Source organism: Pinus tabuliformis, chromosome 1_1 (assembly GCF_031772625.1).
Source record: "Pinus tabuliformis cultivar Carrire ecotype Pingquan chromosome 1_1, CPIR1, whole genome shotgun sequence".
Taxonomy (NCBI): Eukaryota; Viridiplantae; Streptophyta; class Pinopsida; order Pinales; family Pinaceae; genus Pinus; species Pinus tabuliformis.
The window spans coordinates 545,610,737-545,634,545 of record NC_142297.1 but is presented as its reverse complement, the minus strand read 5'-3'; the positions used below and the strand labels follow the sequence as shown (position 1 = coordinate 545,634,545).

General features: G+C 36.2%; 1 protein-coding gene across 3 annotated transcripts in view; it reads right to left on the bottom strand.

Annotated features, from left to right (window-relative positions):
- Positions 1-205: 205 nt before the first annotated feature.
- LOC149214265 (polyubiquitin-like) overlaps positions 206-23,809 on the bottom strand; it is a 47,361-nt gene continuing 23,757 nt past the window's right edge. Inside the window, exons 2-3 of one of the 3 annotated variants that reach the window (XM_089392230.1) lie at positions 405-1,388; positions 206-373 (exon numbers count right to left, since the gene is read on the bottom strand). In XM_089392230.1, coding sequence (XP_089248356.1) covers positions 440-1,357 — 918 coding nt within the window. In that variant the 5' untranslated portion in view covers positions 1,358-1,388 and the 3' untranslated portion in view covers positions 206-373; positions 405-439. Of the gene's footprint in view, positions 1,389-23,809 lie in introns of all 3 variants that reach the window. The other 2 variants (XM_089392229.1, XM_089392231.1) reach the window with 2 other exon arrangements.

Below are 23,809 nucleotides of genomic sequence, written 5' to 3'. Positions count from 1 at the left end.
GGTCAATAATTTTTTATCCATGTATAAACTTTTCCATAATAAAAAATTAAATAGGATTTCAAATCTAAATCATGGCTTAAAAATCTAATGACCCATTGTAGCAATTGAAAAGGCACCAGAAAAGAGAAGCCCACAAGCAACAACTTATAAGTATCCAAAGAACACTAAGTATCCAAAGAACACTTTGAAGCAGAAACACCTAAAATAGTTTGAAAACACGGCTTTTATTTCATTCAGATACTCTTTAGGGACGCATAAAACACATGCCATTAACAGATCCCTGTCGCTGTAATGGAATATCTAAAAAACAGAGTACCAAGCCAAACATCTAAATCCAATAAAAGAGTCAAAAGTACGAAGCCAAACATCTAAAACCGATAAAAGACGACCTATTTACGGGCCAAGGCTTTCACTTTAATTGAAATACATTCCAACAATCTCAAAGGCCACCACGCAGACGCAGGACAAGGTGCAGGGTGGATTCCTTCTGAATGTTATAATCGGCCAGGGTTCGGCCATCCTCAAGCTGCTTTCCGGCAAAAATAAGCCTCTGCTGATCAGGAGGAATACCTTCCTTGTCTTGAATCTTAGCCTTCACGTTATCAATCGTATCAGAGCTCTCAACCTCAAGTGTGATGGTCTTGCCTGTCAACGTCTTCACAAATATCTGCATACCACCACGGAGGCGAAGGACAAGATGCAGTGTAGATTCCTTTTGAATGTTGTAGTCGGCTAGAGTCCTCCCATCTTCAAGTTGCTTCCCAGCAAAGATCAATCTCTGCTGATCAGGAGGAATCCCCTCTTTGTCCTGGATCTTGGCCTTCACGTTATCAATAGTGTCTGAGCTCTCAACTTCAAGAGTGATTGTCTTTCCGGTCAGGGTTTTGACAAAGATTTGCATCCCTCCTCTGAGACGGAGAAGAAGGTGAAGAGTCGATTCCTTCTGGATGTTGTAATCGCCAAGAGTGCGGCCGTCCTCCAGTTGTTTTCCGGCAAATATCAGCCTCTGCTGGTCGGGTGGAATCCCTTCCTTGTCTTGAATTTTAGCTTTGACATTGTCAATTGTGTCAGAGCTTTCGACTTCCAGAGTGATGGTCTTGCCAGTGAGGGTTTTGACAAAGATCTGCATTCCCCCTCTGAGACGGAGAACAAGGTGAAGAGTAGATTCCTTCTGAATGTTATAATCTGCGAGGGTTCGGCCATCCTCAAGTTGTTTGCCAGCAAAAATGAGCCTCTGCTGATCGGGAGGAATTCCCTCCTTGTCCTGAATCTTTGCCTTAACATTGTCAATAGTATCTGAGCTCTCCACCTCAAGAGTTATGGTCTTTCCGGTCAATGTCTTCACGAATATCTGCATCTTGAAATCTAAAATTAATGAACAAAGACACCTGCACAATAAGAGCTAACAATTACAAACTCGGCATAACCCCAAATCCTCGCAATAAAATACAAATGAAACCCTAAATTATAATAAACATAGCATCAAACAGAGAAACAGCAAACAGACCTGAAATGAAAAATGGAGCAAAGGAAATGCTTCTAAACTGCACAAATCTCTCAACCGCCAACCAAGAGTCGACCGCAAAGGGATTACAAGTTTCAAGAAGTTTATCAAAATATCACATGTAAAAATGCTCGGTCCTGAAACACTTAAAAAGAAAGAATTTCGAAGGCGACTGCAACAAACCGAAATCATACAAAAAAACACAGGCAAGCCGATAGCATTGATGGCAGCGAACGAGAAGATACCTGAAATAAATTTCTTGAGAAAACGCTTCACACAGACGTTGAAAATTTCACAACACTGGATTGGAACAGTATATGTGAATAAGGAGAGGGCAGATGGGTATTTATAAGCATCCAATCGACTACCCTTCTAAATCCAGCCGATGGCAACGAGAGAGGGAGGAATCGAGAGATGTATAGAAGATGAGTTAACGGATCAAAGGCATCCACTCGCGCGGAAAACGAACAGCCGGCAAAATTGGACGGTTTCAATCACTTTATTTTATCTTTTTAATAAAGATGGATGAGAGTTCTTAAAAACAAAAAAATGGAGTCCTTTATCGAGGCCGAGGAATTGTGGGGACGGTCAAAAGTTCTTAAAAAAATGGAGTCGTTTATTAAGGTGGAGGAATTGCGGGTACGGTCAAAAGTGAAATGAATCCGTGTTAAAAATTTTCAAAAAAATTGTTGAATGGTGTTTTTGATGGTGGAAATGTATTCAGCACTATCAAAAACGTTAAGACACTTAAAATTTTGAAGTTTAACAACTATAACTTGGGTTTACAAAAATCCTTGCCGGATTTTCTCTAAATATAACCAGAATTCCTATATTTTTCCGAGCAATTCCTCAACCTACTTAAACTACGGGTGCACAATTCTCCATATTAATTTATTTGTCTAAATCCATTCCTATTTTTATGTGTCATATTAAAAATTATTTTTATTTCTATAATATTATATTTAAAAGTTACTATTTAATATGGTAATTGTTTTTACACATTAATTTATTTGTCAAATTTTTATTAAAAAAATGATTAATTAATCTTAGATTTTATGTTTCCGTGATTCATGATATAATGTTTAGATTTTCTAAAGAAATTACCTAGAGAACAAAAGATACCTAGATCTAGGTTCATCATCAAGACTAAGATGAGGAACAAGATCAACTGACCAAAATATTCAAATCTCATAAATAAATTCCCAAAATCAAATTAGATAATTTTGACTTTTAATTTATTTTATTTTTAATTTTAATTTTAAAATTTTTAATAAAATCTAATATATTATTATTAACGATTCTTTTATATATTTTATTATATTTTTAAGATACAACGATATTAAAAAAAATTACTGATTACATTTCTCTATATTAATTTATTTTCCAAATTATATTCCTAATTTTCTTTGTCAAATATTATATAAAATTTTATTAATTAATAAATATGGTAATTGCATTAAAACAAAAGTTTATTGTACATTTACCTTTTTCTAGGAAGTAGTTGAAATATATATTTGTTACTATAGTTATATTAAGTGTGGTATTGGGTAGTATAGTTTTATTGATTTCTTCTTTATTTTTTTATATTAATTTATTTGTTAAATTCTAATTATATAAATAGATTTATTTAAAAAATTAAAATGTTATTTTAAAAAATTATTAATAAATATGGGGATTGCGTTGATTTTAGGGTTTTTTTTTTAAGTTATGGTAGAGTTCTCTTAATTAAGGAGGGATGGATATTTTTGCAAAAGGATTTAAACTTATTTTAAAAAGGTAATTTAAAATATATATTATTTTTAAAGGTAAATTTTTTAAATTAGTTGTTATTTATGAAGGACAACAAATATCATAAAATGTTAAGGTTTTCAATAGCTCACCAAGGTCCTCAAATGGTGACCTTGGTGTTCGAACATGTTAGAAAAACTAGAAATAAGGTAGTTGACCTTTTAGCCAATCATGGGTGTCTAGAGACCTTTGAACCAGTAGCATTTGGATGGGACACTCTCCTAGAAACCCCCCTTGAAAAGTGTTTGTCGGTAATTAGTCTAGAAGGACCACACATCCCAAGATGGGGTGACGACTATGGTAGAGGGGAGGAGGGGGAGTTGGGGATGCATTGTCACCACACCTGGAAAACATGTTGGGGGATGTGGCACCCGCCCCCAAGTGAAGAGTAAAGGCAGAGGATTCATTCCCAAAAATGTTTATGTGTGAAATTATGGCAACAAGCGCGATGTGCAGTTTGAAACGAGGGGTCAGTGTATTGGGACAGTGCATTCGTGTGGCACTAACAGATGAAGTTAAGGAAGTTGTCATGCAAATTCAATGGCAAGAGAATGGAGGCAAGCAAGTTGTTGGAATTAAGCAGTTTACTTGGTTATGATGGAGGAAAAATCTAGGGGAAAAGTTGAGTGACCTAGTGAAAAGGCATGAGGCATAACTAGGGCGGTTGAAGCATGATTGTCATGGTGTTAGCCATTATTTTACAAGCTTGTGCTTCCCTAATTACCAATGTGGTGGTCTTGCTAAAAAGTGAGGATTGTGTGACTAGTTAGAGAGGAACTGAGCCTGGACGAGTGGTTTTGGCGAGTGGACAAACCTGGGATGACGTTTTATGGGCGACGAGCAATTATTTTAATAAGAAAGGAAAATCTAAGCACGAGATTTAAAATGAGGAAGAGAGGAAAGCTAGACACTATATTAGAGGCTTGGCCACATTAGACTCTGCACTCATGAGGCAAGCTTACACCCTCCTTTCATCTTACAGTTATGTTTTGATTTGTATTTGGAAGAGTCTGGTATTTTGGAAATTGTTTGGGTTAAGCCCACTTATAGTTTTACCTGTGGATGTGGGTGGAAACCCAAGCTAGTGGTGTGTAGAGTTTGGGTTGTCTGGCCCCCGGTTTGTTTAGAATGTTGGTGTTATTATGTATGGTTTGAGGCATATGTTGTCAACTCCCTATCTTTTTTCATTCACCAAGGAAGAGTAGTGTTTGGAGAGGCGATATCCCAAGGAAGACGGAGGCCCCTCATATTTTTGCTAGACATAATGTGTGCCTATGGATTATTAGCTTCAGATGATGGCTTTGATTGACCTTCTCTACCACCCTGATTCTGGTTAAGCAAATTTCATGGTTGACAATTGCTTTCAATCAGTTTCAAAGTGGGAGGGGGGTGGGATTGGATGTTAAGGAGGTGGTATGCTCCCTACAAAAACTATCATGTAGATATACATACAGCCTTGGTTACAAGGAAATGTTGGAGGCCTGACACATGGGGTTCATTCTAGTTGGCCAGATAATTTGAGGAGGGAGATTCTGCAGAGAGTTAAGGATAGCACGAATTTTGTTGGGTCATCAATTGTTAGTTATTGTGCAACAGCCCTGGGTTAAATTTCCATGTAAATAAATAATGTGTTATCTCAAAATCAGACCCTGACAGGCTGCTGATCAGGTAGACTTCAAGTAACTATTTCAAACCTACTTTAGGCTGAGGCTTAGCCTCCCCAACCTGAGAGGGCTCTCTCAAAGGATTAATGATCTTTGATTATGATAAAGATGGCTAACTCTTATGAAACAAATGTAAAAATATGAGTGGTGGAAACACAACTAGAAAGTATCCATTGGGCTTATGGAGTCAAATTCGTTTCAGAATAACAATGACATCAACCTTACATAGAAGTCAGGGCATAAAGAGTTTTAATCTACTAGCAAAACATAGACGTGATATAGGAAACACAGTTTATGAACACATGAAGGAAGTTAGAGCATTATCAATGAATTCTAGGTAACATGTGTTCATACCACTGCAAGTGAGCAAATGAATAAATCCATGATGAAATAAAACACATAAAACCCTCTCTGAATCCTGAGTAGTAAAGCCAAACTTCTACATTAACATAAAACATACAGTGTTCTACAATAACATAATATGCACTGTTTCTCTTGAAATTTCCAACCCTTTGTACATCAGCTCTTCTGCTATATATAGAGCTCTTTACATAACTTAGATTCCTCCTCTAGGATGAGGAAAATTCGAATTCTACCTGACCTGACACCTATTGACACTTAAAACTAACTATTTAATGCAAATGACAGCTAACTAGCAGTCCTAGCGACCTAAACCAATTAGGAGTGTAACTCCTTATCATGATTACAACAACCTTATCTAAGCATTTAAATCATTCTTTGACAACTTTCAACCTCAAGAAGTCAAATTTGATGAAGCCTCCCACGTGGTCATTTGACTGCTGAAGACAAAACCTAGAAATTAGGGAACATGTTTCCCTGTTTTTAGGTTTAGGATCCCTGAAAATGGCACGTGGGACAGAGCCTTTATCTCCTCATCCATGACATATTTTTCGAAATTGAAGGATGTTTTTGTATTTCATGATGTCTAGAACAAAAAACTCTCTTTGTTTTTTAAAATACTTCTCCAGCTATCCAAAATCTATCCTTGAAAAACACGTGTCAAACAGGAAAAATCCATTCTCTGAATTTTGGGTTTCAAAGAAAGCTTATTATCTCCCAACTGAAAACACTTATGAAGAAAGTGAGATAGGTTATTGTAGCTGGAGAGTTGATGAAGAGAAACCTCCTTCAGAATTCCAAAATACCTTTTCATGTGACCAGAAACTGATCTTGAAAAAGACTGCTAAAACTAGAAGACCAAGCTTGACTTTCAGCAGTTTCGTAGCGCAAGTTTAACCATAAATTCCTCCCACCTCAGAATGGATTTGAAGAAACTGAAAGAGGTTTTTGTATTTTGGTATGTTAGGAAGAAAAGCCTCTTTTATTTTTCAAAATTGAGTTCTCAGCTGCTCAAGACCCCTTCTGGAAGTTGACTAGTAAACGCAGAAAGCAGAGTTTTTTATGCTGAAACATGCTTTTTCAGGGATTTCGTAGCACGCTACGAAAACTCCTAGTTCAGTGATTTCGTAGCTAGTTTCAAAATATTTCCAACATGATGTGAGATATGAATTCTAAACACCTGGTAAGGCTTCTAGGACATGGAATGAGGCTGTCAAACTTTATTTGGAATTGAGATATGACTTTAAAAGACTTCTAACCTTATGACCTAACCCTTAAAGCATGAAATGACCTAGAGACCCTTTAACACCATGACTAGAAGAAGGTTTTGTAAATGAGAATGACAATAATTGTGATGAGATGACTCAAAACTTATAAGACTGTGACTAGAAACAAGGCAACTTTCAAAAGCTTAGAGACAAAGATTTTAGGGTGATAACATAATGTATGGGCATTATAAAAGAAAAAATAAAGCAAGGTCAATGGACACTTATTCCAATCCGAATGAGGGGAAAAACGTTCCATTGGGATCCACTTGTGGTTAATTATTTATTGGATATGGAAATTGGCATTAGCAAGAGACAAAACATAATAAATGAAAAAATAATTATTACAAGATAGCAAGGACATGTGGCAAAGTGCAAAAGAAATAAAGGAAAATGAAATAAATTCCACTTCATCAAGTGGAGAAGAGAAAGAGACAAGAAAAGGAGAAAAATAGTAAAAGAATATGCATGCAAGGGAAAATGAAGAAAAAAGGAAAAAGAAAAAGAAAAGAAATGAGAGAGAAAACATTCTAGCATTCTCATTTGTGGGGAAGCAAGGAAAAATCGAGGACAAGAAACACACAAGCAAGAGACAAGCAAGGAGCACAAGAGGAATTCAGGTGGCATCTAAGAAGAAAGATTGAACGACAACTAGCAAAGGGCAGAAAAAAACAAAGAAAAGAGCAACCACCAAAAGGATTTTTGTAGGTAACAACATGAGTGTTTGATTTATCTTATTGAGTATTGAATGCATGGTTCATGCATTTGTTTGTGGGTAATTTTTATTGTCAATGGCAAGGGATTTGCTTGGAATGACAATCATGCACAGCCTTAATTTATGTTATTTCCCAGATAGCAATGAGGTAGTGGGTTCCATATTTTGGTTCAACTTTGGATGTTGGTAGATTTTGGATCCTATTTGAGGCGACCTCAGCAAAATTCCTAAGGGTTGAGGGTGGAGATGGGTTCCTCCTATAACTCTTGATAGGTGGGTGGAGATAGGAAAATTCTTCTGGGTACGGTGCAGAAATTCAGAGGCATCCTAGCTTGTATTGATTTTGGTGATTTTTTGACCTAGTATTAGGTGAAATAACTGTGAATTCGGGGTGGAGGTGGTTTCCTCTAGATTCCTTGTTTAGTTTTGTTTTGGTTTATCCCATGTGATCCAAAATTCAGACCTGGAATATGGCACGGGGGTGATTGGGCTGGAAGAAAGATTTGGTTCAGTCCAATCTATTGTTGGGTGGTACGTGGAAGTACCTAACTTGGTTGGCACTATGCATATGTTATTATGTGTTATTATTTAATGAGATCAATGAGCATAAGTTTTGGTTTAATGTGTGGATTATGTGATTGGTTTGTCATGGTTCCATTATTGTTTGAGTGCATGTTACATGAAGTTCTCTTACTATTGATCTTGTTATGATTTTGATAGGTTCATGGGTATTTTATATAGATACATGAGCTTACCTGTATTTTATTGCAGTCAGTATGAGAGGGAAGCAATATTTCTTAATGAATTTCTGATAAAAGTAATGAAAACAGTGAACAAGCTATGCATCCATGACTTACAGGTACCATGTTCACAATATTTTAGGAATTATGATCTGAGGAAGATGGCCTTCCTAGAATGCATCTTTAAATAGGCCATGTTGGCATTTTTACCATAACCTATTTTCTTTTAGGTTCCAGAAGTTGAAAAATTTTCCACATTGAGAGGAAATGACGTTGATAATGTGGTAAAAAATTCAGATATTTTGTCACTATATTTTAGGAGATATGAGAAGAGGAAGTCGAGCCTTCATAATGCTCCTAAAAGCAGGCCTTAAATAGGACATGTTGGAATTTCTATTATAACTTCTCTTCTAGGTGGTATCAAGAGCTGAAAATATGTCCACGGTGAGGGGAAATACCACTAATATTGTGGTAAAAATTTCAGATTTTGGGTCACTATATTTTATGAGATATGACTAGTGGAAGTTAATCTTCCTAAATGCTCCTATAATTGTGCACCAAATAGGATTGTGTTGGTATTTTTGTTATAACTTTTCATATATGAGGTTCCAAAAGTTGAAACTTGAACCATAGTGAGGGAAACTCCCATTGATCATCTGGTTCAATTCCCATAACCTGTACTACTACAATTTAGGAGATAGGCACTAAATCATTCGCTATATTAGTTTGCATGCAAAGTATTTGATGAAATGCTTAAATGGTTCAATGGTTCATTGCATACAATGTGTTTGATGAAATGCTTAAATGGTTCAATGGTTCATTGCATACAATGTGTTTGATGAAATGCTTAAATGGTTCAATGGTTCATTGCATATAAAGTGTTTAATGAAATGCCTCAAAGAGTATGTGGTTTTGTAGATGGATAGTATTGTTAATATTGTTTTAGCTAATCTATGCCTATTTGCATGCAAGGAATTTGAAAAGTTGCATGCAAGGAAATGGAAAAGTGGCATGATTATGTGGCATGTTTTTAGTTAGTATGTTACAAGCAAAATAAGTGCAATGTTTCTAATTTAATCTCATACAAAATGTTTGACAAAAGGTATACAAGAGAAATGTTACTTAATTATTTATATACAAAAATATTTGAAGAAAGGTTTACTTGCAAAGTGCTTTACAAAATGTATGAGAAATGAAAATCAAGTTTTGGCAAGTTAGACCCCATTTCTGTAACTACATCTCAAAATTTGGGTCATGTATAGTAACTCTCAACTCATGTTTACCCTGGAAAGTATGTTAAAATGGGTAAATGTGGGGTGGGATGTTACAAAGTGGTATCAAAGCTAGTTCACAACACTAGACCTCGAAGTAAAAGCAAATTGTTATGCATATAGATTTGCACATGTCTATGTGTTTATCATGCATGCATGTTAGTTATTTTATTTGTTAGTGTTGATTATGTTGTTACAGTTTTGTGATATTATCTTGATTCATGTATGAACTGATATGCTCTTGATATTATTATGTATCATGCTAATCTGGATTGACCTATGCATATGTAATAACCTCACCAAAAGTAAATTGAGGTAATGCTTTTGATTATGCCTTTTATTTGGTTTATCTAACAGTGGTATGTTGTAGGAAAATAGAAGGCTAAGAGATGAAGAGAAAGGTGGTTGAGTACAATTCATATGATTCCCTGCATAGGCTAGAGGAGAAATCAGTTGATCAGCAGGGAGAGGGAAACTCTCCTGATTTGGCAGATACATTAAGAAGTTTGAGGGTAGAGATCATAAGTTATAAAGCTAATAATGAGTGGTTGATTGAAGCCTAGGAAAGGCTTTCAAAAGCTCAAGAAAATAACGCTGAGGTTAATGCAATTATTCTTCAAATCCTTTTAGATTTACTGAAACATGGACAGTTGGGAACCAATCATGGAGACAGGCAGGAAGAAAATATTAATGGATTAATATCAAAACCCCAAGGGACTATGAATCTAAGAGTATAATATTAAACCAAAGGGAATAATATTATAAACCGAACATTGGTAAACCCAAATATTTATATTACAAACACTAAAATAAACATGGTTTATTTTCATAGTGAGACAATCCCTGTCACAATGTGATATTCAACCATGGTTGGCTATGATTGACAATGGTTGACCATGATTGATGTTATAAACCTAAGGAAATAATAAACCCAAGGGATTGATATTATAAACCCAAAATAATAATAAAATCAATGGATTAATACTAAAACCCCAAGGGATTATGAACCCAAGGGGCTAATATTATAAACCCAACATATATAAACCCTAAGATAAATATTATAAACACTAAAATAAACATGATTGACCATCATTGATTGTAATATTGAGACAATCCTTATCACAATTCCATGTTGGACCATGGTTGACATCATAATAAACCATGGTTGACCGGGGAATAATAAACCCAAGCGATTGATATTATAAACCCAAAGGAACAATAAACCCAATTGATTAATACTAAAAACCCAAGGGACTATGAACCTAAGGGAATAATATTAAACCCAAGGGACTAATATTATAAACCCAAGTATATAAACCCTAAGTGGAGACAATTTTTGTCATAATGTGAGATCGGACCATCATTGACCACAGTTGACCATGGTTGGTTATGGTTGACCATGATTGATATTATAAACCCAAGTTAATAATAAACCCAAGGGATTGATATTATGAACCCAAGGAAACATAAACTCAAGGGATTAATACTAAAACCCTAAGGGACTATGAACCCAAGGGACTAATATTATAAACTGAACATTGGTAAACCCAAATATAAATATTACAAACACTAAAATAAACATGGTTTATTTTCATGGTGAGACAATCCTTGTCACAATGCGACATTCAACCATGGTTGGCTATGAGTAACAATGATTGATAGTATTGGCAATATTTGACCACATTTGATTAAAATAATTAAAATGTAAATATTATTAATGTTATTTATTAATATTAATATTTTTGTTGAAAGCTTGGCAAGTCCATCCATTTTCTATTATATATTAGGCAAATTTACACCACACAGATTGACCGGGTGGCCTCAACTTTCCCCGAGGGGAAACCAATTCTGTTGGTCGCTGGTCAACATTGTACGCCATCCAAAAACAAAATTGCTTCAGTCTTTCTAGCCAAGCTAGATAAGTCTCAGTCTCATGTCCAAATACTACATAACTGTAATAACTAACATATGCAACAGGAAATTTAAAAGCTACCCGCATAAACAAAAACTAAGCATGAGGAATCTAGTCTTTCTGCTCATCGGAGACAGAGGCTATAGGAGCAGGGTCTTCAGCAGTTTCCCCTGGCATTCCATACAGCTCCAAGATGCAAGGGGTGTGACGGTCAATTTGATCCATCCTGATGTCCTGTTTGTGCAACTGAAAGAGGATTTTCTCCATGTCTTTTTTATAACTAGGCAGGCCCTGCATTGTGACTGCCATCCCCACAGAGATTTGTTCCATCGCTTTGCCAAGCAGACTTTTCATCAAGAAATACAAGTAAAGGGTGTGTTTGAACTGTGTAATTCTACCTCGGGTATTCCCTAGATCAGGAACCATCGTCCTCCAATTATCTATCTCCTCCTCTGGTTCACTTTCTTGTTTTATCTCCACTTCCCAGTCATCAATTAGCTTCTGAATTCCTTCGTCTGTTTCATCTCGGTATGTCGTTGTTGCCTCTGCTATGAGGTGCTTGACAAGCTTACGGCCCCTACGGCCTTTTGACGTGCTCGACCTCTTGTTTGCCTGGTGGGTCGAGCCTCTTCTACCACGACCACACCCTCTCGTTGTTGGAGCCATACTCTGTGCAGTGATGCCCTATGGATAGTCAAACAAAGTTAGGTCTTTCAACCCTTGTGCATCATCCCAGGGCAGCTATTCATACAATGCCTCTCTTCCATGCTTTTCCATCTGCGGGTTAAGGTAGCCTAAAGCCCATAAGTGGCCAAGGGAATTGGGTTTCGAACACAGCTCCCAGGGCTCCTTAGAGTGCCCCTCCCCCTTGCCATGGTGCAATTTCTTGTCATCCCACTGCAGCTGGAGCCAAGCCCTCAAGCTCGTCTGGAGCCTAGCTCGGTGCTTTCTTTTATACCCGCTTTCAACTCCCTCATCCAAAAACTTCTTGCCATGGTTATGCTTGCCCCTCTGTCCCATATATCGCCCAGGGTCCCTAGCTGCGCCCTTGCTACCATGCAAATGCCCATTTTCCCAGGGTTTTCTCAACGTTCTACTGTCATGACTGATATCCCAACCCCCTACTCGCAACTCTTTCCTACCTCTCCCTTCAACACTCAGCCCCCCAGAAATGGCAAGCCTGTTATCCCCTATTCCCTTGGTCTGAGCAACTAGGTAAGGGCCTACGTCTCTTCTCGACCCAACATTACCAATGCCGTTGTCGAGATTCTGACTCAAATGCGATAAAAACAAAACACAGAGCTAGGCCATGGCCCTCCCTTTCCTCCCCCTGTTTCTCCCATACAACGCTACTCCCCATTGGGACAACCTCTTGCCCCTCCCTTCCCCCCAGCGAAACCCCCACCAGATCATGTAATTGATGTAGGAACCCAACCAGATCATGGAATTGATGCAGGAACGAGACTGAATTACATACCAGAGAACCGTTGCTTGTCTGCAGCCAAGGTGCCTTCACCCCTCTTCAGCTCTGAGTCGCCTTCTGTCTCCACTACAATTCTCACTTGCCCGACACGTCGAATGCCTTAACCATCTCTGCCACCTTGCCTTATTCCTCCCTCTGCCACCTTGCCAGCCCATTGTCCATGCATTCATGGCTAAGGACACCGCACCCCCTACCTTGAGCATGTGGGGGACAACGGTAGTTATGGTCCGTGTACAATCCATATCACATCGAAGCCTGTCGCCTCTAACACCATCCCTCATCCCGATCGGGAGATTTATTAATATTAATATGAATACACTTTATATTAACAATATTAATGTTAATATATTTAATATTGTTAAAATGAATAGAATTTTCAAATTTAAATTTTTATTAATAATTTAATTGTCAATTAAAGCAAATATTATTATTCTTATTTATATATATTAATACTATTTTTCATTGGAATTAAAATATTCATTCCATTTATTTTTAATTCCTCTTTGTACTATGTTACTACTTGAAAAGACATAAAAGCTAAGACAAAGAAAAATTCTATTATGCTTTATCCGTTCTAGGTTTCTCTGAATTTGAGAATGTTTTACATATTTTCAATATGTATATCTTGGCCATCAATATTTTCACTTAATATTTTTTTTTAAATCCAGTAAAGAATATAACCTAAAATTGGAATACTAAATTTAGTTTATGTTTGATTAGTTTTAATTAATTTTATTAAAAAATATAATTTTAAATTATAAAATTTATAAAGTTTTTTCAAAGTATCAAAATATATTTTATTTTAAAAATATCATTCAAATAGCTTCAACAAAAATAGTATCATAAAATTTAAATAAATAAAAAAACCAAATGTTTGTAAGAATTTACAGGGTAAGTTCCACAGAAAGAATACCAAAAGGACACCGCTCACAACCAGATCTCAAATCAATACACCAGTATTTTTGACGTGGTTAAAACCCTCAGAGTGCAAGGAGGGAAACAGTCCACGGCCTGTCCCAACGTGGGTGCTACAGGCAATTTATTAATCAAAGAATGAAAATTTACATAAGCTTCTCTCATGCACGGATTACCCGAACAATGACCCTCCATGCGCTTTAAATAGAACTCATGGACCAATCGGGTGTCAAGCCACGGATCAAGTGTCGGTAATACCGAGGTGAGAGTGAACCGTCGGATCACTACATATCGTGACCGTCGGATTGTAAGTTACAAAATGTACAACGGTAAAGAAACACACTTTACCTAACTCTATACTAGACCAAGTTGAACTTAACTATATCCTATGTGTCGGAATATCCTAACATCCCCCCTTAAGAACAACTTGGGATAGGATTGAAGGATTTACAAATATGACACAATAGGAGAAGGAAGGAGGCACTAGAGCCTATCCCCCCTTAGTGACAACTTCCTGAACTCCAAGCATATATCGAAGTTTAGTGAACTTCGCCTCTGTGAGAGCCTTTGTGAAGATGTCTGCAACCTGATCATCTGTTGGACAATATTGCACTTCAAGAACATGGTCATGAATGAGCTTTCTGATGAAGTGCATGTGTAGTTCAATGTGTTTGCTGCGCTGATGCTGGACTGGATCTTTGCATAGCTGAATGGCACTTTGATTATCACACCAAAGTGTGGTTGGATGCTGCTGCTCAAAGCCAAACTCTGATAGGATCTGACGAAGCCACAAGGCTTCCTTACTAGCTTCCACGGCACCACGATACTCTGCTTCTGCTGACGAAAGAGAAATGGCAGCCTGTTTCTTACAAGCCCATGTAATAGGTCCTGAACCAAGAGTGAAGACATAACCGGCAGTAGACTTCCGATCATCAAGGTCACCAGCCCAATCAGAATCAGTGAAACCAACTAACAGAGGAGCTGCTTTGGCACTGTAATGAATCCCAAACTGTACTGTACCTCGAACATAACGAAGTATTCTTTTAGCTGCTTTCCAATGACTTTCACGGGGGTTTTGCATAAAACGAGCAACAAGGCCAACAGCAAAGGAAAGATCAGGACGAGTATGGGTTAAATACAAGAGTTTTCCGACAAGTTGACGGTATAAGGTAGCATCAACTTCAGGAGAAGTACAAGAGACTGAAAGTTTGACTCCAGACTGAAAGGGAGAAGGGGCTGGCTTACAGTCTTCCATGTGAAAATGACGAAGAATATCACAAGCATACTTGGACTGGGAAAGGAAAATACCCTCTTGGGATTGCAAGACTTGAAGACCGAGAAAATAGTGTAAGTGTCCTAAGTCTGTCATTTCAAATTTCTTTTTAAGGCTGGACTTCACATGGTTTATAAGGTTGGGATCACTACCAGTAAGAATAAGATCATCAACATAAAGAACAAGGATGATAAGAGAGTTGCCCACTTTCTTGGTGTAGACAGTATTGTCAGAATGACACCTAGAAAAGCCAGATTCTAAAAGAAAGCTATCCATTTTGGCATACCAAGCTCGAGGAGCTTGCTTGAGGCCATAAAGGGATTTCTTAAGTCGACAAACGAGGCTGGAGTCTGTTTGTATGAAGCCAATGGGTTGTTCCATATAGATTTCTTCCTGCAAGTCCCCATGCAAGAAGGCAGATTTAACATCCATTTGATGGACTTCCCATTTTAAAGAGGCAGCAAGGGAAAGAACAAGGCGGATAGAGTTCATTTTGGCAACTGGAGAGAAGGTTTCAGTGTAGTCAATGCCTTCAACCTGTGAAAAGCCCTTAGCAACTAGACGAGCTTTATGTTTATCAACTTTCCCATCTGGTCCATACTTGGTTCTGTAAACCCATTTGCATCTAACAAGTTTGCGTCCCTTTGGTAGAGGAACAAGATCCCATGTATCATTTGTCATCAATGAATGATATTCTTCATTCATAGCTGCTTCCCAATGTGGATGGCCTGAAGCTTCTGCAAAAGTGTCAGGATCATGATTTACTGGAGCTTGAGCCAGTAAAGAAGAGGCTCTTTCAAACTGAGAACGTGTACGTCGCTGATCTGTAGGATCACCGGCAAGATCACCTGCTGCATCCCGAGTAGCACGGACCCATCTTGGAAGTTGAGGATCCTGAGAAGGTGGGGGAGGATTATCATCCTCGCTTTCATCATCAGAAGAAGAAATGTTTTCAAAGATAGAAGAGATAGGAAGAGGTGGCACATCCGCCGGACTAGGCTCGCAGGCCGATTTATTTTCATCAAATTTTACATCTCTTCTAATGATAACATTTTTGGACTTAAATGGAATAAGTCTATAACCTTTTACATCTTCAGAATATCCAACAAAAGTACATTTCTCACTCTTAGGTTCTAAAGCTTTATGCTTTTCATCTGGAATATGGGCCCATGCTTCACTTCCAAACACACGAAAGTGACTTACATCTGGTTTAATGGAACTCCAAGCTTCTTCTGGAGTGATATTCTCTAGAACCTTAGTAGGAGTGCGATTGATTATATAATTTGCACAATTAATTGCTTCGGCCCAAAAACTAAGACTGAGTCCTTTAGATTGCAGCATACAATTAGCCATTTCCTTTAAGGTGCGATTTTTCCTTTCAGCTACACCATTTTGTTGTGGAGTGTATGGAACAGTATGTTGCATTTGAATTCCATTTTCGGTGCAAAAGTTGATGAATGTGTTTTTAACATATTCTCCACCATTATCAGTTCTTAGCTTAAGAATTTGATGTCCAGATTGTTTTTCAACAAATGCTTTGAAGGCCAAAAAAGTGTTAAATACTTCGCTCTTGAGTTTTAAGAAGTATACCCAAGTGCGTCTGGAGAAATCATCAATGAAAGTTAAGAAGTACTTGCAGCCAGAGAATGAAGCAACAGGAAGAGGACCACATAAATCACTGTGCACAAGCTGTAAAGGGGCTGAGGCGTGCCAAGAGGCACGTTTGTCAAAACTGTCCCGATGATGTTTTCCGAGTACACATCCGGAACAAACACCATCTTTGCAAGATACCATAGGAAGACCTGTCACCATATTTTCTTTACATAGATGCTGAAGGGAGCGATAGTTTAAGTGACCAAATCGCTCATGCCAAAGTTTGCTCACTTCATCATTATGAGCAACAAATACTGAGGGAAGATGGGATGACCCAAAGTTGTGAAACTTATACAACCTTTTGGAATCATCAGCAAGACCAGTAGCTAGAATCTGTTTAGGATCTTTTAGATCCTTGATTACAACATCATGAGGTGAAAATTCAACAATTTTACCTTCACCTGAATGAGTTATCTGATAGACAGATAGAAGGTTGCAGGATAAGTTTGGAACACATAATACATCATTGAACTGACCATTGTCTAGATGAACAGTTCCAGTCCCTACAACATTAAGAGATCTATCATCACCAACATATATATTTTTGGTGTTACAATCATTTAAAGAAGAAAACATGGCTTGGTTTTTGGCCATGTGACAAGAGGCTCCAGAATCAATGAGCCACTCATGAGAATGAGAAGAAGAAGAAGATACATTTAATGCATAACCAGACTGAGATGATTGACGATGACATGCAGAAAGTGCCGTTCCGGAAGTTGAAGTTGAAGTAGGCTCCAGATGGATGTTATGTTTCTTCATTGCGGCTTCCAAGGCTTCCATCTTCTTAAAGCATTTAGATTCTAAGTGGCCATCTCGATTACAAAAGTTACAATGTCTATCAGTCTTCTTCCATTTGTTTTTATTGGTCTTATCATTTTGCTGAAATGATCTTTCATTTTGAGGCTGAAATGGTTTAGGACCATTCTTTTGAGGATATGACTTCTTAGGATTCTTTGAATTTGGTTGCTGCTGGGCGGCTAACGCTTTCGTGGAAGAGTTTCCAAGATTAAGAAGACCAAGGTGTAAGAGTTTTTCTTGTTCTCTTATTAAGGAATCACAAAAGGAGTCAAAGGAAGGGGCCTTGTAGTCTTGTCCTTGACAAATGAAAGCTTCCCTTGTAGAATGGAAAGTGGAAACAAATACAGAGTAGGCTGGTCCCAACTTAGTAAGGATGGAATAAATAAGGTTACCATCTTCTTTCTTAACTTTAACACCTTCCAAGAGATATCTAAGGGTCTTGAATTTGGACAAGAAATCTTCAATGCAAGAAAAATTATTAGGATCCAAAGTAAGCAGCTCATTTTCAAGTTGATGGGCTCTAATTTCATTTTTAATCCCAAAAACTTTAGCAAGTTTTTCTAATGCTTCATGAGGAGTCTCAAGTTCTGCAATGTGGAATCTAAGATCAGGAGAAATAGACATCCCTATCAAACCACGTGCTTGATCTTGTCTATTTTCCCATTTTGCCGCCTTGTCTTCATCTTTGGGTTTCTTCTCTTGGTCTGTGGCTATTCTGAAGAGACCTTTACTTCTAAGTAAATCTTCCATGTAGGCTACCCATTGGAAGTAGTTAGTGCTGTCAAGAATGACTTGGCATGGACTTTCCATTTTTTAAAAAAAACTGAAGCTGAAGATGCTGAAAGTAAGTGTTCCAATGGATAGATCTCGAAAAAATAGGCGGTTTTAAAAAAAACGGCTCTGAAAAAGGCTTCCGGATGAAGAAGTTATGGCTTTTTGAAAAAAAATTGTTGACGTTGCCGGCAAAGTGCGCGAATGTGCGGGAATGAAAAAATCCGCCCCCACAAAATGGAGACTTGAACCCAAGACCTCTACTCTCTAAAATAGCTTTGAACCAATTGATCTATACAAAATATTTGAGAGAGAGAGAGAGAGAGAGAGAGAGAGAGAGAGAGGGGGGGGGGGGCCTCGATTTGCGTGCTTGCCTTGAGAAAGCTCTTTTTCCCTACAAAACACAAAACACAAAACCCAACACGAATATGCAAAGAAAAACGAACCTTACGGCTCGAAGTTAGCTTTAGCCAAAAAACTAGAAATTTTAAAAAAAATCTCAAAGTTAGCTTTAGCCGAAAAACTAAATATTTTTCTCAATGTTTCTGATTTTCCGAGATCACACTAAGGTGCAGGGAAAAGAGCATACGCATGAGAAAAATCCTTCCTTTCTGTTTCTGATTTGCCCAGATCGCACAGAGTCGCAGGGCAAAGAGCATACGCAGAAATGAAAGGTATAGATCCGGTTAAAAAAAAAGGCTAAATAAACTGAGACCGAAATAAGCAGAGAGAAAATAACAGTAAACTGCAAAAAAAAACACTGTATACCTCCCGATCTGAAAAATGACGCAGCTAGGGCTACCGGAAACCTTTTCGCGTGAAACGAAAGGGGTTCCTCACTGGAACAGATGCTCCGAACGCAACAGAGCAGTCCTCTCGGCCCGAAAGCAGTCAGAAACAACAGATCTAGGAAACGACAGCCGCATGCAGTTCTACCGGCTTCAGATTTGGATCACCAACGGACGCGGCCCTCAAATAGCTCTGATACCATGTAGGAATTTACAGGGTAAGTTCCACAGAAAGAATACCAAAAGGACACCGCTCACAACCAGATCTCAAATCAATACACCAGTATTTTTGACGTGGTTAAAACCCTCAGAGTGCAAGGAGGGAAACAGTCCACGGCCTGTCCCAACGTGGGTACTACAGGCAATTTATTAATCAAAGAATGAAAATTTACATAAGCTTCTCTCATGCACGGATTACCCGAACAATGACCCTCCATGCGCTTTAAATAGAACTCATGGACCAATCGGGTGTCAAGCCACGGATCAAGTGTCGGTAATACCGAGGTGAGAGTGAACCGTCGGATCACTACATATCGTGACCGTCGGATTGTAAGTTACAAAATGTACAACGGTAAAGAAACACACTTTACCTAACTCTATACTAGACCAAGTTGAACTTAACTATATCCTATGTGTCGGAATATCCTAACAATGTTTACATCCCATAATAATTGATGGTTTGTTTTTGCATATGAATGTAAAAGAAAACTGAAAGGCAAGAAGGTAAGACAAAGAGACATTCTTGGCTACTTCAAAGCCTAGCTTTCCCTTATGTCATTTTTGTGTGAACTTGAGAAGGATTGCATTTATCAAATCTCAAAATGACAAAAAATTGGGAAATAAATATGTGGCACAAAAGACCAGTGATATAAGATTTGACAGATGTTGATGATATAGAGATTTATAAGTGTTCGAAATCTTTTTTTATTTAAAAAAGAAATATATATATATATATATATAGTGGTCATCAATATTTTCACTTTATATTTTTAATAAAATTTATGAAAAATATATCTTAAAATTGAAATAATAAATTTAGTTAATGCTTTAGTTCTCTTAATTGTTTATATATATATATATAATTTTAAAGAAATTTTAATGTTATATAATTGGTTCAAAATGTTGAATTTTGTTTTTATATTGAATCAATTTTTATATTAAAAATATAATTCAAATAATTTAAAAAATAATATCATAAAATTTAAATAAAAATAAAAAATAAAGTGTTTACATTTTTTTGCTTTTAAATGTAAAAAAAAGTGCTAATCAAAAGATTACTTATCATTTAGTTTTTTTTTTTTTTTTTTCCAATAAATGTAAAATAATAACTAACTAAAAAATATACTTACATATCATAAATTGCTTATTCCCAAAATACTTAGTTGCTCAAAGTTTTGCATATAAGTTATCATCCACTTCATTTTCAGTAGGGATATTTTAAATAATTTTAAGATATTGGTATAATGAAAAAAATTTGATACCTTGATTTTATTTTCAATGATTATCACTAATATGACTAATAGTTGTTAGTCATATTGATTGAAAAAAAAGGGCATTGAATTTCTTTCAATTTCTTTCATTATACCAACAGTGAAACCATTAAAAATATATGTTTAGAAAATGAAGTTGAGAAATGATATCTGAATCACCACAATGCAAAAATTCAATTATGGAAGTACTTTTAGAATAAGCAATTTTATGATATTTAAGAGTATATTTTTCCCTAATACTTTTACATTTATAAACAAAGACAAATGATGAGTAATGTCCGCTAAAGTTTCTATGGACAAAGTCAAATATTGAATCATCCATTCACTTAGCATCATAAATTGAAGATGCATTTAATTTAGCAATCTGACTAATCAAATTGAAGTTTATTCAAAATTGTTACCTCTACTTTTATGAACAATCTTCTCCATATAATTAATTTCTGGTTGTTATTCTCAATATGCATGTATGAAAATTGCTAATTTGAATTATGGAGTTAATATAATTTGAATGTATTAAAAATATTTTTATTGAAAAGATTTTGGAAACATTGAATGGGGAAGAAGAAGTTCAAATTATTTGAAATCACAAAGCTTCAATTTTGAAACACTAACCTTATACTTAAAATAAACATTTTATAAGGCTCATCTTTTTGAACTCTTTAATTTGAATTGGGAAGAAGAATTTCAAATTATTCTAAATCACAAAGCCTCAATTTTGAAACACTAACCTTATACTGAAAATAAACACTTTATAAGGTTCATCTTTTTGAACTCTTTAATTTCAATATCATGAATCCTAGAAGAAGCTCTAAGTCATTTCAAATCACATAATTTTGAAATAATGAGGGGAAACTCTCTTTGAATACTCTCATTTACAATTAACTAAAACAAATTCTAATTTTGTTTTTCATATTGAAGATGAATCAAACTTTATAGTTGAAAACACAAAACAATAATGAGTGGAACCTCTCTTTGAATGCTCTTTTTTACAATTAATTAAAACAAATTCTAATGTTGTCATTTTATATTGGAAATCAATTAAACTTCATAGTTCAAAACATCTAACAAAAAATTCAATATGTTGAATATGAAAGAAGAAAATCAAAATATTGAATTTATTTGTACATTTTAAACAAGGAGCCATTGTTGTGGCGCTAGTCCCTACCAGTTAACAGAACAGTTTGGTCAGTTATTATTATGAGATTTAATTTGCGTTATCATGAGAGCTGGTTTCCATTAGTAGTGTGTTGTAGGCATGCTTACTTGTATTAAGATTTAATGAATTGGATGGCCAATTGTTGTATGAACTTTTTGACTTTATGCGAAGAGTGAAATATAATGAACTTTGCCTTTGTTAAGTAAGAATTGTCATAAATTTCATTGAACTGATAAATGCTTGTAATGTTGAGTTTGTATTTCTTAAAATAAGATTAGTTTTAGATATAATTTTCCAATGTCTCATGATTTAAAAAACGCTTAGATTAATAATTAAAATATAATAAAATTTAACAGTGAATCATAGAAAACTTGAGGGAAAAAAACTATAAAAGGTAATAATAATGCATTATAATGTATGAAGAATTAGAGAGTGTTGAAGTAAGTTATGTATTTTAATAAGCACGGGGTATAAAATATGTTGAAATGCATAATAATGAATTATAATGTACGAAGAATTGGAAAGTGTTAAAGTGAGTTATGTATTGTAATAACCATGGTGCACAAAACATATTAAAATAATAGGAAGGTGTTAAAGTAAGTTATGTATTTTAATAACCATGGTGCACAAAACATAGAATTTTCTTATTTTTTTACATTTGAATATTATGGAAATATTCATAAAATGATAATGACCAAATAAACATTATTATGAATATAAATTTGTTAATTAAAGTCGTGGTGGAGAGTGTTCAATATTTACATAGATCATTCTCGAAGGTCAAAGAAGAACTTAAGCATTTAAAAATTATAGTTATGGAGTCTTGAACCCATGATTGAAAGATTACATATCTAGTAACATGTTTGGACATAAATGATACCATTCAGGTTAATCTCAATGCAATCTCAATGCAATGCAATTCTCAAATAGCAATCTCTATGCTTCAGCACCTTATCAACAACTCGCCGCCAAACAAGGTAATTAAAAGTTGGCGCTTGGAATTGATAGGGGAACACATCCAATCCCACCTCTCATTTTTTGATTATGTGATCACGAAGCATGTTGATAAAAAAGGTAACAAAGCAACAAACCTGCTAGCAAAACGGGGAGGTGAGTTATAGGGACAAGAAATGCAGCAAGATTGGCCTCCCTCCTGTAGAGATAACCACCTAGAAGGATGCGGAGAATAGTGGAGGAGGAAGCCACTTCCCCAACGGGGGTGAGACCCGAGACTAGAATGGTTGTCGAGCCCCATGAGGAGTGACAAATGGGTTGAAAACTCGCTTGAGCCTTCAATTGAGATGCAAAGAGAAAATATCCAAATCCATGTCATGTTCTCATTTCTCCTCCTCCTTTTAAAGCTTGATTGCTCCTGAGAAACCATGGGCAATTACCCTTAGTGGATAATGTCAATTGGTTGGGGATATTACACTATATAAAGGAACCATTTGTACAATAGAAAGAAATGCATAGGAATGATGATGAATTAATATAATTTTCTCGTCAAGGGTTTATGGAGCATATACTCCTAGTGCCCATTGTTTTTTATAGAGTTGTGTTCATTTGCAACTAGCATCTACATCAAAGAGTGAGAATTGGAGACATATAATTCCACTAGATAGAGGATGAGGCTATGTGTGTCATCTCTGTATTCATTAACAACATTGTGAAGCCATTGGTGAGGCCTCCCCCAATGGAATTGAGATTATCAAGATAAGATTAATTGTTTAGGATAGGCACCACGTGACTCCTTGCTCATGGTGCAATGAACACTTTCCTTATGCAAAATTTAGCAATGGTCTTGGGTGTTCCATGTGCACATAGATATTTTAAACTTGAACAACATTTTCAAGTATAAGTTCACATAAATAAATGAGTTTTCGTACCATGAGAAGCTTCCAATTGTCAAAGCATGATTAAATATAACAATTGTTTTCTTACAAATTAAAAAGGTCATTTGCACTTTAATTAATCATGATGCTACTCAAAATTCCACAACCCAAATGAGACCATGACCTAAGAGTAGAGTTGCTTTCTAGGTAATGGAGGTGTGATAGAAAGGACAACAAAAGGTAGAGATCTAATCCTAGCAATGGGACATATTCAAAATAGTTTTTTTCCCAACTTTATCATGAAGATGATATTCAAGTTAAGGAATATCTAAAGTGAGAACATATTTCTCATAGCCAAATTCTATAAAATGGAGGGGAAAGGAAAAATGTGTTTTAGTTCTCGTAAAGCCTCTCATAAAGTGCCAAGTTGA